Source organism: Phaethon lepturus, unplaced genomic scaffold (genome assembly GCF_000687285.1).
Source record: "Phaethon lepturus isolate BGI_N335 unplaced genomic scaffold, ASM68728v1 scaffold14251, whole genome shotgun sequence".
Lineage (NCBI taxonomy): Eukaryota > Metazoa > Chordata > Aves > Phaethontiformes > Phaethontidae > Phaethon > Phaethon lepturus.
In genome coordinates, this window is record NW_010518536.1 from 9,278 (window position 1) to 24,210 (window position 14,933).

The 14,933-nt window shown below is 35.7% G+C and overlaps 1 protein-coding gene across 1 annotated transcript; it reads right to left on the bottom strand.

Annotated features, from left to right (window-relative positions):
* Positions 1 to 352: 352 nt before the first annotated feature.
* On the bottom strand, positions 353 to 11,967 carry LOC104628248 (A-kinase anchor protein 7 isoform gamma-like; the record flags this gene model as incomplete). The annotated part of the gene is made up of 4 exons (XM_010296767.1): positions 353 to 513; positions 5,688 to 5,824; positions 10,632 to 10,777; positions 11,818 to 11,967. Coding segments are annotated over 4 exons (594 nt in total), but the record flags the coding sequence as incomplete, so codon positions are not given.
* Between the last annotated feature and the right edge of the window lie 2,966 nt (positions 11,968 to 14,933).

The window sequence follows — 14,933 nt, forward strand, 5'->3', positions numbered from 1 at the left end:
GTTCTTTAAGTCAGTAAGTATGAATATACAAATTGAAAGGGGTATAAATGTCAGCTGAGAAACAGCATACACTACTTGGACCAAAACAAGGTAGAATGGAGCCTTTGTATCTACCTACAAACCTGCACTACATTTTTTACATATGCTAAATAAACATATATCAGAGAACAGTACTGTCTGTAATTAATTAATATCCTTTTGAACTATGCTGGGAAATTTGTCATGTAGCCTTTGCAGTTGTTAAAGGTAAATTAATGTTGAGTGAATTAGCACCAACTTATCTTTGTGCTCCATTCTCATCTAGGTTGTCAAAAAGTCTTTAAAGTACTTAAACTAGATTGACAAGTTGTACCTGCTATTTCCGTAAGCATAGTTGTGTGGTCATTTTCTGCCAACTTCACAAATCCAACTTCATTTTTGAAGTGATCAATTCCTTGAAAAGACAAATCCACAGTTTTTCCTTTCAGGAAGTCTTCTACAAAGTCCTTGCTGTCTGAAAGAGCACCAACTGCTCTGTCAAGAGGAAAGAAAATATGATTGTGAAAGTCAAATATATTTATACTGTTTACATTGCATTAATCATTCTATCAAAAATCTCACAAAGCTTTATTAGTATCAATTTGTTATCTACTCAGGTACTGCTTCCTATCAATACAGTCAGTATTATTATTACCATTTCATAAAGGTAAATTGGTTATATACCCTGCTGCAAAACCACAGAAATAACAAAGCGGACCTAGCAGCAGGTATAATTCCTCAAAAGAGTTATCTCAGTCCTCAAGGTGACTAAATATTAAGATGATAGTGTCTCTATTATGTGCATCCCATTTAAATAAGATGTTTACTCGGAAGCATTTGGTTTTCCATTCTTAATTTATTTTTTTCATCTCCTGATAGCTCAGATGAACACTCTAAGATTCTGCTTTATTCAAAGTTACTACAGAGTATTACTTAATATTCTAAACAGAGGTTAGTGACTTTATATCTATATATAATGATAAAATTCTATGGAAATTACTATTAGGCTCATTAGGAACTGTTATTAAAAGAAGTACTATCTAAATTGATGCTAACTTTCTTTAAGAGATAAGTAGCATGCACACATAATCTACAAGTAACTTAAGAAACAGAAGCAAACCCAGTAACCGTTTAATAATCATTTTAATTAATCATATTAAGTGCATGTATGATTACCATGTAATATTTGACCTGCACTTGAAGTCATTCACATGCTAAACAAAACCTGTATAAACATTCTCAGTGTCTTCTAAAAAAATCTCCCACATGCTCAGAGTTTTTAATTCTATTCAATGAAAATGAATGTAAACTTTTTACGAAACCGATGTTGACTTTATAAACGCTAGATGGCAGTGACAGGTTAAAAACTCTCAAAAGAGTTTATTTTACTTTTTCTATCCTAGCTGCATGAAAGCCATCACCGTGATTTCTTAAGTAGGCTAAATTATATTCTTGAAGCCTGGACAATTACAAACAACTCTACACACATTTCCATTGTGTTCAACAAGATGGTCTCTTGATGAGAACTATGTATTTAATTGAAACCTAGGCCAGGTTAAGAAATACGTAAGGTTTATCACATGACAAAAAAAATCCTTGACTGATATGGTTCTCCTGTGTTTTTATGCAGCTTTAATCTACAACCTAGAAGTATTTTAGGTCCTATATAACTACTTCAAACAACAATGCCACTACTCATTCCTTGGTAAAGATCTTTTTCTTTGAGCATAGTCTCTGCCACTTACCTACTCTTTTATCACCATTAGACACGCCTGTTCCTGTGTCTTCCATATATGCTATACTTCAAGACCCTTCAAAAACACCATCTAATACTGATTATACTTGTCAGAGTACTTCACAGGTAATCATCTGTAGATTTATTTACCAACATGAACCTGAAAATTGCTCCAGAACAAGTACAGGTATTTCAAATACACTGTGTCAAATACACACTGGCTTTGAAGTACTGAATCATGCACATAACTAAAACCCATCTCAGGATTTTTTGCATCTGAGAACAGGTGTACCGAGTCTGTTCCCCAACTGAAGAAAGATTTGTACTTCCATACTGTAGGGTGTGCTGCAGAACTCACCAGCTCAACTCTACCTGATGAGGCCTATGAAAGGTCAATTCAATCAGTGCAGTGTGTTTTCAGTTTAGCACTGTGCCATTGAAAGTTCAGTTCTACTTTTATATATAATCTTGTAAACACTAAAATATTTAGAAAAACTGTTGTCATCTCACTCTAGCATAATTTGTATTTTCATATTCTCTTTATCATTTTTTAACAGCTAACAATTGCTTTGTAAGAATAATGCACAAGGACAAACATTTCCACTGAAGTCAATAGCAATGAACACAACAGTGGTATTTTCTTGTTACTCCATACCAAGTAGTATTTACGATGCCAAATAGTTACACTCAGTGCACCTAACCCACAGGGATAACAAAAAATTTTACAAGCATTTTGCTCCAAAGTGGGGGAAAAGAAAAAAAAAATTAAGCAGCATATTTTAAGTGTATACAAAGTAGGATTATAGAAGCAGTGCCTGTTGTTTTCTATATTGTTGTAATGTAAATATTATAGCACTTCAAATTGATGTAGTTTCTTTTGAGAAATTTCTGAATTGTTGATTTTGATTACTTGTTAGAAAAAACAACCTTGCAAAAAAAGCCAAACTGAAACCTTTCAGATATCATATTTATAATAAAAAGGTTAGATTCACAGAGTCTTTGGCAGATAACAAGCAAGAAGAACGTGACACTACAGTCTGGTAATGAAGGCATTTACTGCCAAGGCAGGCATCCTGATTTCTAGTACCTGATCCCATGACTATGCATACAGTTAGCATGGACTAGAACTCCTTTGCTTGAAGGGAGTGCTATCAGGACTTTGCTTGCTTTACAGTTTTTAAAATCTGACATTCATGATTTCATATAGTCCTACAAAGAGATGTAAAGTGCATTCATGAAGGCTAGACCACAGCCAATCAGCTAGGAAACTCGCATGGGAATTGCAGGTCTGGGTTCTCTTAGAAAGAGCAGCCTTAGAATACAGATCTTCCATTTTCAGGGTGAAAGCTGTATGTACTAAAATACCATACAAAGGGCTTTGTGCTGAATTGAATGTTATGTTTAGCACATTCTTATCACGCGTTTTGACTTCAAATAGCGTTGAACACATTTTGTTCGTATTCGCCTTGTATAGACAGAGGCACTATTGTGCAAACACAGTAGAAAAACTGTAGATATCTAAGTAACTTAATGGATCCAAACCTAAGAATCTGTGAACTCTCAGATGACCAGTTGACTAGCTGCACTTTGTTTAAGGAATTACTATCGCCCTACATTACACACATGTTCTTTTGCCAGCCTGGATCTTGGTTTCTTTCCATTAACCTGGCATCAAAAATTGGTGAAGCACAGAAAGGAAAATTCAATTTTTTCCTTTTCAAATTCTCACAAAAGATTAAACAGAAAACATCAGTTATGAAAAAAAAAATAATCCCATATAATAGAAAATGCAATCTAGAATACCTGAGGATAGCTGAGCTAGATACCTGTAGGAGGCATCTGGCCAGGGAAGGGGTGAATCACTGGGGAAGCTGCTGCTGACTAGAGGACAGCTCCTGGGTGCCTGGAGTTCTGCTGGGAGAGGCAGAGAAGAACTCCATAAGTACACGCTTGAGTGGCAGTCAGACAGTGAGAGCTGAAAAGGAACTGAAGGAGTAGCAGAATTTACTGAGTATGGGAATATTTTTTTTGATATATAGTTTAGGACTCTAAAAAATATTCATGAGGAGGCATATTTGCCTTTGTGATATCCTCTCACATTCCCTTTTTAAAAAGTTCATACTTCAAGCCTTTTTTTTTTTTAAAAAAAATCTTGCACATAATTGGTGGTTGCTCTCACCGACTTTCAGGTGCTACCACAATTTTCTCAACCAACTAGGGCAGGAGGAAGCTGGTGTGCCTACTCCAGGAGACAAAAGTCGCATGGAGAGGAAAGGGAGTCCAGCAGAGATAGCATCCTTTGCTTTCCTTTCTATTCTCTGTTCCTGGCTGTTTCTCTCCCTTTAGATCAGACCATTGGAGACAAGGATGCTGACAGACTCGCATCCTCGCAGGAGAGGCAAGAGTGTAGAGGCCTCAAGGACATAGCATTCAAGGAAATAAGTATGGAAAAAAAAAGCAGAGCAATTGATTTAGACATACTGATCTCTCATTATTTTTAGGTGTGTTAAATGTTTTTAGCCAAAATACTTCTACTTAGTAGAAGCATGCCCTTGACTACCAAATTGTTCCTACATTCTATCTTGGATTCTCACTTTCTTATGCGCAATCTGCACTTTAACAGCCAAATCTAGTGGCGTGAAAAATTATTCAATACCCACTTATTAGACTTTTTTTTTTTATCTGTATTACCATAACCAAAGCAATGTCTCACTGCACTTATTCATTATTTGATCTACATAATTCAGTACATGGACCGCAAGCCTGCTAACACTGTAAAGAAAACCAGTAATATGTAACATATTTGACAGAGGGCCCCTGAAAGAACTCATTTGGGGGAGATGAAACTGTGTGGCTTCTCCTTCACAGAATTATAAGGATCTGATGAATTTTGATTCATTAGCAATTCACTACAAAATTGACACACAGGCAATGGAGGATTCCCAGATGTTCAAATAATGCCGGTAGGCCATTTACCAGCATTTTACATAATACTCTGTTACAGTTACCAAAATGTTTACAATCTCAATTCTGCAATTTTAATGCGTGAATATAGAGACATCACATATGCAGACCATTGGGCATATATCTAAATAGAAACAGTTAAGAAAGTACAATGTATGTTTTCATTTCAAGTCAAAATTACAGCTAGAACACAAATTATTATTCTGAACATTCACGAATTACAGCTGTATAGACAGACTTAAAAGTCTGAACATCTTCATATTAACCATTGAACTTGTACTTTAAAGCACGCTTGTCAGACTGCAGTACAGCATGTGATGAACCGTAAAAAACACCAGAAAACTGAATTTTTATAAAGCAAGTAGTCGCTTAGACACATGACATCATTGTATAATACATACGCCTTTCCACAACTTTGCTACTTTTTATATAATCAAAAAAAATCAGATGCATCGCTGAAGCAACATAAAAATTATACTTTTGATAAGGCCTTATAGCTACCTCTCTTTTAGCGTACTTAAAATTTGAGTATAATAAATTCATTTAGGGACATTAAAAAAAACCAGTAACTGCATGAAGCATTTGCTTGGAGCTAAGGTTTATTTCATTAAAGTCTTTCAGTGACAGTTACTACTTATAACAGCTATGAAATTCTGAAAATTCCCCTGTTAATCTGTTCAGTGTCCCCTATATCAAAACATTGTTTTAAAATAATTGCTTTAGCAAACATGAGATTTGTGCATGCAAGTTCAGCACACAGTATGAAAAATGCAAGGGAAAAAAGCATACTTTCTTCAGAGCTCATGACATAAGTTATGAAAATGGCTAATAATCAGATTATCATTATAAGAATATGAATTAAATGGTCAGTAACCCTAGTAATTTAGGGCTGACACAAAGTAAGCACCAGCTACCCCTTCTAGTCTTTTTATGAACTCTGTATATACTTAATTTAACACCAAATACCTACATGCTAATTTCTTCTTCATTGGATAAATGCATCACTAACATGGTGACATGCAATGAGCCAGAGTGAACCATTGCTTTGGAAAGCCTTTGATCTTTTTGTATTATTGCATCTTGGACAGCCTGAATACCGCCAGTAATCTGGGAAGAAAGACAGACACAGAAACAACAGTTAGTCATTACAATTACTGTATCCCATCATGCAAGCGAACAAGAAAGCACACAAGCTGAAATCAAACGTTTATGTAAAAACCATTCTAGCAGAAGAAAGTTTTATCCTCTGACAAAGCTGTGCTAATTGACCCGAGTTAACCCAAAGTGGGTACAAATGGAGTGATTAATAAATCACTGGACACTCCCCATCACATCTTAATAGGAGTTTGCTTCCATAAGTATGACAAATTCCTGGAGCTGTTTAAGATCATCCAGTTTTGCAGTGCCGGCAATCCAAATAAAAAGGCTTCTTCAAGGACTTTGCCTGCCTGCTTTGCTAAACTTGTATGTTGCTATGTGCAGAGAAGTGTCTGGAAAAAGACAGACATCTTTGCAGGACCGGACACATACGAAACAGCAATATTCAGTAAGTTATTTGTAGAGATATCCAATTTACAATTCTGATTATACTGTCCAATAGACAGATACAATTTATATACTCTCTTCAAACATATTTTAATGAATTTCCATACAACATCTATACAATTCTAATTTATTCAGTCTTTTTCTTTAAAAATATTTGAATTGCATTTTATTCATTGAAAATTACTTCTATGGTTATACTTTATGCTTTATGAATTGTATCCAAAACGTTTACTGTGCTTGCAATTATGATAGTTGTACTGTAGTGATTTAAAAAGAGCAAACAAAAATATTCTTGAATATGTTAGTGGAAATTATATAAAATCTAATAACCTTGAACATGTGACAAAATGAGTTACTAAAGCATGGTAAGCAAAGACATTACAGACAAATCAGCTTCGGTGTATAAAGTCTAAAAGAAATCTGATCAAATCTGATTTTTTTTTAATTTTAAACTCAGTGGTGAATGCTTCACAAATATATTGTACATATTGACTTCTATAACATAAGTACAAGTAGCTCTTAGGTTAAAAAAAAAAGCCTTTATATATTTTGGTACTGTTAATCGTAAGGAACACTTAAACTTCCTGAAAAAACACAATCTAATGGGATTGGTCAGCATTTTTCTGACCAAATTTCTTAAGATGAGTTTCACCATGCAGGAGTTTTACCTAATGTACCATAGATATCTAGTAGTGCCATGTAAATAAAACAATATTATAACTGAAAGGAACCAAGTCTAGGGAGGGTGAGGAGGAGGAAGGAAGGTAAAAGCCATTTGCCAGAAAAAGGTGATATAGCATCTACAAAACCGCAAGTGTCTTAGGTAGTGCAAGACATATGAAGAAAATCGCACCAACATTTGCCATTTGATCATAAATCATATATAATAAGACCATCTTCCTTCGTATGTCAGACCGGATCTTATCTTGGATAAATAACCCTTTTATTACCTCAGATGTAGGAGAAATTTAATTCACATTTAAGCAAAAAACTGGTAAACATAATCCCTGATAATTACACTGTATCGACTGCATAATTATTTAAGTTTATAAACTAAAGCAAATGCAGTTATCTCTGTAAAGAAAAAAAAAATCGCAAAAATGAAACCACCTATCATATGAATTACAATTTTATTCCTTTTTCAACTATTGCTTCTAAATTTAACTTGCACCTGAGAGCTGGTAAAGAAAAAAAAAGTAAGCGTATAAGCCCTTCAGAATATAGAAGACAGGTGTGGAACTGTGTTATCATAGCAGTAAGGCCATCCTAGCTGTGAAGAAGATCAGTGTTATTCAGCATTCAGATTAGCAGCCAGAACCCCACATCTCCTGGGCCATACAGTTTCCTCCAGTGGTACTTCCGAGTCTTTGCTGCTCATGTCCTAAACTACCTGCAGCTCCCTCATATAGTTCAGTTCTGGCTTGGGCAAGAAGCAATACATGCTGTGGCTGTTTTTCAGTTACAAAGGGTTGAGTGGCTAACAAACACACAGATACTCATTCATCAGCTGGCAGGACTGAAAAAATAGGTAACTGACATACTCACACTACAGTCTTCAACACAAGCATGTTCTTTCAAGGCGCTCTCTTTTACGTAGCACAAATTTCACAAAAACTGTAGGACATTAGCACCTCCAAGATGTCAATTTTTAAATCCAAATTTGAACAACAGGTCGAAAACCCATAGCAGGTTGAAAACCCACAAAAACCCAATGGGGTTATAACAAGGCAAACAGATAGGCAGGCTCACACCTGTATAAACTCCATTAGGAAACCAAGCTAAAAACCTAATGAATAACATACCTTTTGGAACAGGGTTAATTCCAAAGATGGCCAGTTAGCAGTTACACAGACAAGCTATTCTGAACCCACCAGGATGGTCGGTATGAAATGAACCTCCTTTTTTGATAGAGGCAAAATAGAAAGAAGACTAAGCACATTATCCCTCTCTGGGTAAAGTGACAACATTCTACACAATCAACACTATTTGGAAAGAAGAAAAAAAAAAGTTTTCAAGTAGATTTTTGTGAATTTCAAGAATTTATTTTTAATATGTTTGCCCAGAACTTACATGATCAAAACGTAACACAACAGCTGTAGCATAGCTGTGCCATCACAATGTATAATATAACTTCACATTAATCCTGTTTTCTTCAATAAATCTAAGGTGCAATTAACAGTTTCGTGCGCTGATTTTTGATTAAGTGAACCAGGACTCTTCCTACATCTCTGTATAACTAGTTATGATCCACTGCATAAGTAAAAACTTTAAATTGCTATTTAACTTGCTATTTATATTACCTTACATTTCAACTGCTATCATACTGACTATTTCTTTTAACTCAAGATTTCTTAACTTACCTAAAAGAAATGTCTGAAGGCAGATCATATTCAACAGTTACCCCCTCAGATCATTTTAAAAAGTGCTCCAAAATAAGGCCGCAAATACTGATTTCAAGGTCCCCTCTCCCATTCCCATTGGAATATGTTATTCTGAAGAGTAATAAAATACCTTAGTTTTGCTTATTGCAAGGATACTGCTAGTAAGTGAATATAAAGACTGTAAGCTTTAAAGACTTAACAGATTAATTATAATTATAATCAATACTGGAGGACCCTGAAAGACTAACCTACCAAGTGATAACACATCAGATAAAACATAACTTTGAGAAAAATTATGAGAAAAGGATACAATGATAATCATCCACTTAACTATTTTTGCACAAGTAATAATGCAAAGTTCAATATGAATTCAAAATTAATGGAACACCGTATTTTATTTCTGAAGATTCAAAACATAACTAAAATGAAAACAAGGAAATGGTTTCATTTCCAAGAGAAACACTTCATTAAATGTTCCAGAAATATCTCTCATTACAAAATGGTTCTCTGTGTTAAGTTTAAAATATTACATAAAATATGATGAAATGCCTACTGCCTAAAACACTTCACTGGAATAAAATCAGATCCTCAAAAAAAGAAAGGTCTCTCATCATTACTAACTGAAATACTATCAGTAATTACCAGATTCCCTCTGGCTATCAAGAAACCAGGTGTCTTAAGTCTAAATTTTGGCTAATGTTGCCTATACAAATTCCAATGTGTATTTTCTACTTTCAGAACAACTATACAGCTAAGACAAGTATAAACAAAACTTTCTAGCAAAGTCCTGGAATTCCCAAATGCTCTGAGATTTAATATAATTGTTCCTTTACCTCTGTAAATGATGTAAGACTAAATACATGACATATAAAAAAGCATGCATAGTTAAGACTTTTCCACTCAACCAGCCCTTCAATGTAATAACAATCATGGGCAGGAATTCTCAATTACCAGATTATATAAACCCTACGTTATTCTCACACTTGTTAAATCATGGAAAAGACAGGAAGAAAAGATATTTCAGAGTAAGATAGCACAAAAGATCTCCCACAATATTTGTGTCAGGCTATCCCAGATCTTATAAAACCAGCCTCTACAATCTCTTCTTCACATAGTATGTTTTGAAGACTCAAAGACCACACTGTAATTTTCAAACCTACTTAGGTTTATTTTCATTTCCGATTCTCTTAACCTTTGACTTTCTCAGAGAACAGATAGTACAGCGGTGGGATGAATTAATATTCACCTGTGATAGCTCCTGATATTAAAAAATGGTGGTAAACTGTTGAGTTTAACTTTTCAGACATAATGCACCTACTTTCCTTCTTTGCAGACACAAAAGGTATCAAAACTGTACCAGAGACATCCCACAGTATGTAAGAAATCATTCTCATTCACTGTCTAAATGAAACAACACATGCTAACTACAAGAAAATACAAGATCTCTCTGCACTTCTTGAATCCATCTGATCAACATCTCACTAAAACAACAGGTTGGTCAAATTTTAAACAAGATGATCAATTTTACTGGAAAATGTTAAACTACAAACTGCCTAGCTAAAATAGCAACAGATCCAAATTTAAATTTCTTTTTCTAAAGAGAGCTAAACATATTGCTAGGGATTTTCTTATTAAATTAAATAGGAATGTCTCTCCTCCTTACTCTATGTGAATGACAAAATAAGCAATACTGGAACAGAACAGGGGGGAAATTTAAGCCAGCTTCACTCAAAATAATGTGAAATCCATAAGACTGACACACTGAATGAAAAGACAAATATTTTTCCTCTGGTCTATTCCAGACAAGCAATTTTACTCACACAAATACTACATAAAATAAAGTTAGTCTTTGAATAGGTTGCTAATGTTCCTTTAAAAGTACCTGCAAAAAAATTATTTTGCTCAAGATCAAACATTGTTGTTCTTATAAACATATGCAACTTTTGAAGTCATTCTGGTTATACCAAATTATCATAATAAAGAATCACCTTTGGATTAGTAATTGGAAGAGAAATGAAATAATTTGGCTGATACTGTTTTTTCTTTTTCTTCTTTCTCTCACTGCCTTCTTCAATTTCCCTTCCAGTAGTCCTCTTTCTTTTCTTTTTTATATTTATTTCAGAAGTTTCATGCACTGAAGAGAAAAAAAAAATATTTTCAGCATACAGACAAATCAAAACAAAGAAACACCTAATATCATGCCGACAGGATCTGGACTTTAGTCAACTGACTGGACCATGTCTTTCCAGTCACCTGATCTCTCCACGCTCTGAACTGTCTGATTGGGATCCTATTCCATCCTGAATGAATGTAGTCACACATGTGGAGTACCATACTTGAACTAACAGCTTACACCTCTAAGCAGGCATAGACACACAGCTTCCAACTACTGTGTTCCATTTAGCCAACTCACACTGCAGTGAGGCCTGCTAATTGTCTACACTCGAACATGGACATGACTTTAGAGCAAAAGGGCCGACACTAAGTTTCAAAAATCCCATGCATGCTACATTTTGAAATATAAAACACAATAATACATAGGATTATTAAAGGAAAAGGTTGTATTAGACTAGGACTGACCAACCTATATTTCAAGGACCTAACCCAGCCCAGAAGAAAATTTAATCCAAGCCAGATCTACTCTCTACCTCCTCCTTTCCTGAAGACACCTTCCAACATAGCAAAAGAAAAGCGCATGTCCTCAATTCTTCCTTTGCACCATAAATCATTTTTCTCCCAGCTTATTTCCTCAAGCCTTTGCAGACCCTCTCCCACCACGTGGCCTGATACATACCCATAAGCTGACCAGGCTGCAGACATCCTCTGTCCCATTAGAGGTGCACTTCTAGCCCCATGCTGGGAATACACACATTAAAAGACAGCCCATAAAAGCCATCACTTGTGAAGCTCATATGCAGTAATGTGAATTGACATACAAGATGTCTTTATTCATTGCTACTCATTGCTGCAATGGATCACAAAATTGTAAATTTTTAATATGCTCAAGTATTTGCAGGACTGCGTACCAATATGAGAGGCTCTGGACAGGATCCTGTTTGCAGGGAGACCCTGTTCCATGTGCACAGCCCACTTGCACATACCAACATGCAGGACTATGAACCGAGTACATGATGTGTCTATGCTTCCACACTATTTCTGTTTTAATATACTTACTAACAAATTCATCTTCAATATCCGTGTCGACAAATGGCATTTCTGCCATCAGAGAGTCTACCGAATCTGCAGGACATGGCTCTTCTCTCTGTTGTGTCTTTTTCTTATTCTCTTTAAAGATTTTTTTTTGCTGTACATTTTCCAGCCCATCTGTAATGTATTTAAAATAACACACTGGGTCTCAGTTTTTGATATAAACAGCTAAGAGACATTATACACAAGCAGTATACTAAGCATACATTTCTCTAATTATCAGCAAGTAAATGTTGACATATAACTCCCTTAAGAATGCTGCTCCTCTTCCTTGTAAACATATCAGCAAAAATACTTCAATGCTTTATGTGGAACACCAAAAAAAGGGAGTTCAGCCTTTTGTATTTAATAACTTATGGTCTTGTTCAGTTCTAAGTCAATGCAATTAGGTGGGAAAAAAGGATACTTAAAGCATAAAAAAAAATACAGTCTTCAGACATCACATAAAGTTCACTTTAGATAACAGCAATGGCATATGAAATTCAGTGCAAACATTGGCAAATGAATTCCAATGTAAACACACTGAAAATGAGGCACGAAGGAGCAGGAAGGGAATCCTACCATTCCACATATAACAAAGAGTTCTCAGCCGAGTATGTCATTCAGGAATGAGATGATTATTCTATTCCTGCATCTCCCACACAGTATAACATGTTGTAGACAGTAAGGATCTGAACGTCTGGTTCTAAAAACCGACTTTTAGCATTTAAAAAGGAATCAATATAAATCAGAACTCATCTTGCATGCATAAAGATATACATGAAGTTCTATCTCATACCACAATGACAGAATAATCTCAGCTAACAAGTTTTTTAAAATGTCCTTTTCCCCAAGAGTACTAAGCATGAGTCATTTCCTTTTCCTCTCCATGTTTCTGCATCAGTAAACTCTAACATTTGTGTATTAAATTATACCTTAAAAAATGAAAAAGTAAAATCTTCTCTATCAGCAAACAATGTGCACATAATCAGGGATACAGAAATATTCTTTTGGGACAACTCCACAATGGGATTACTGTAGTGGAAAGAAGCCTTATGTCAGAATCACAGTTTATCCCAGGACAGCTCATTACTACAGACAACACACTTTCAAAACTCCTCTTGTGACCAGTTCTGATAGTCCAGATCTGGCCCAAGGGGGAAATCTGGCAGCAAAAGTGCATATTGCGTCCTTGCGGCATGCAAAGCTACACTATATGTATAAAATCAGTATTACAGACCCAATCTGGGTTATTAACGCCCTGTGGAGTGTTTCTTGCATATAGCACTTTATGCTAGGGAAGATAAGTAAAAGAACAACCTGATTAAATGCTAATTCACTTCTGTCTAAAGTAGAGAGGCATACATCACTCTGTGGTTGTGGTTTGACACCTAACTTTATCCCAGAGGCTATTAAGAAGAAACAAAGTATTTAGATTTGTTGCTTGTTCCCCTGTAAACACTAAAGAACTATACACAACAAACACATGTTAAAGCAATAATAAAATTATTACTTAACGTTTAGATTAAAGCTCACACAAAACAGATCGTTGCCAGTGATCCACAAGCATACAGAAAACAATTCTTCCTTCAAAGAGATCTCAAAGTGAAGACCAAGATAAAAATCCATGAAACCGACAACCAAGTAGGTCAGTCTGGGGCAGAAAAGTTATCAACAAGATTCAGAAATGCAGAATCATAACCAGCTGGGAGCAAAAGGGATTTGTTATGGTAGGATCAGCTGCAGAACAAGGACTCGCATAAACCTGAGGGGTGTATATTGCAGATTACGCATTTCCTTTTGCTCTGTCCGCTCAAAGAGGAACATACTTGTGCCACTTTGAAAAATTCTGTCTGCTCACAATAGCAAATGGCCATAGCAAAGGCACAGCTATTGATTCACAACGTTCCTTCTCAAAGCAATTGAGCTGAACAAGCACTGCTTCTAAATGCTACAGGTTGTGCCTAAAGCAAAAGAATTCCATCCCTCACCGTTTCTGAAATATTTATTAAAGAATTCAGCAACAAAATTAAAGAATTATGTTCTAGTCACTAAAACAACCTGAAAACAATTTTTTTTTCAAAATTCTTGAGATAATGTTGATAATCTGAGACCTAAGTAATAAAACCAGCTTCCATAGGAACTGTTTGACCATCAAGCAGTATAGGATAATCTTTTTTCTTAATTGCATGCTTAATTATATTAGCCTGAATTTCATATACAAACAGGTGTACACATTATTCCCATATTTGTATTTAAGGGGCTGCTCATCCTCGTTAGTATTTAAGTAACCTGTTCCAGCAGAAAAAAAAGTTATGATGAACCTAGCACATAAAGGGGAGAATACAAAAATAAGGTGCAATAAAACATATTTGATTGCACCCCTTTCCCAGTCTTCTCTCCATGCTCAGACTATTGTTTCAGATACAATCATCTATTACTTGACACCTACACATCAGAGATCACAGTGAGATTAGGTCTCCTGGCACCGTTCCCTGTTTAGTATGTTTATGTTAATATTTTTAATATGTTTATGTTAATACGTTTAACACATTTCTATTCACACGTTTAGTAACAAATAAAACCCATGGGGACAATTTAACTGAAAGCTGCTGTAGGAATAGATGGTCTTACTTTCCAGGCATTTTGAACTCCCAGTGCTGGCACTAGAGTTCACATAGTGAACTGAAAAAATTTTTAAAAAAATCCCAACAAACAAGCTTTGGAAAAATAAGATGGTAGGTTTAGTATCCAGCCAGGTCAGATGCTTACACGCCTGGGGACAGAGCGGGGCCGGCAGGGAAAACAAAAGCAGAAGACTTTTTAGCCAACAGCGCACAAGTGGGTTGAAGTAATTTTCTCCTACGATCTCCACAACCTCTGCTGTGAGGTCTACCCCTTCCCATTTGGTAGTTGAACATGTGTGTGCACAAGAAAGTGTGTGCAAAAAAGCCATAGTTTTTTTTTTTTTCACAGCCGCCCTGCTCAACCGTCACCGTTTAACGGCTAACGGACATCAAACAACATCGGGCCTCCTCCCCTCCCTCACAGCACGACCCCCACGCTGCCCGTCGGCAGCCGGAGGGCGCCCGGGACCGCGCTGA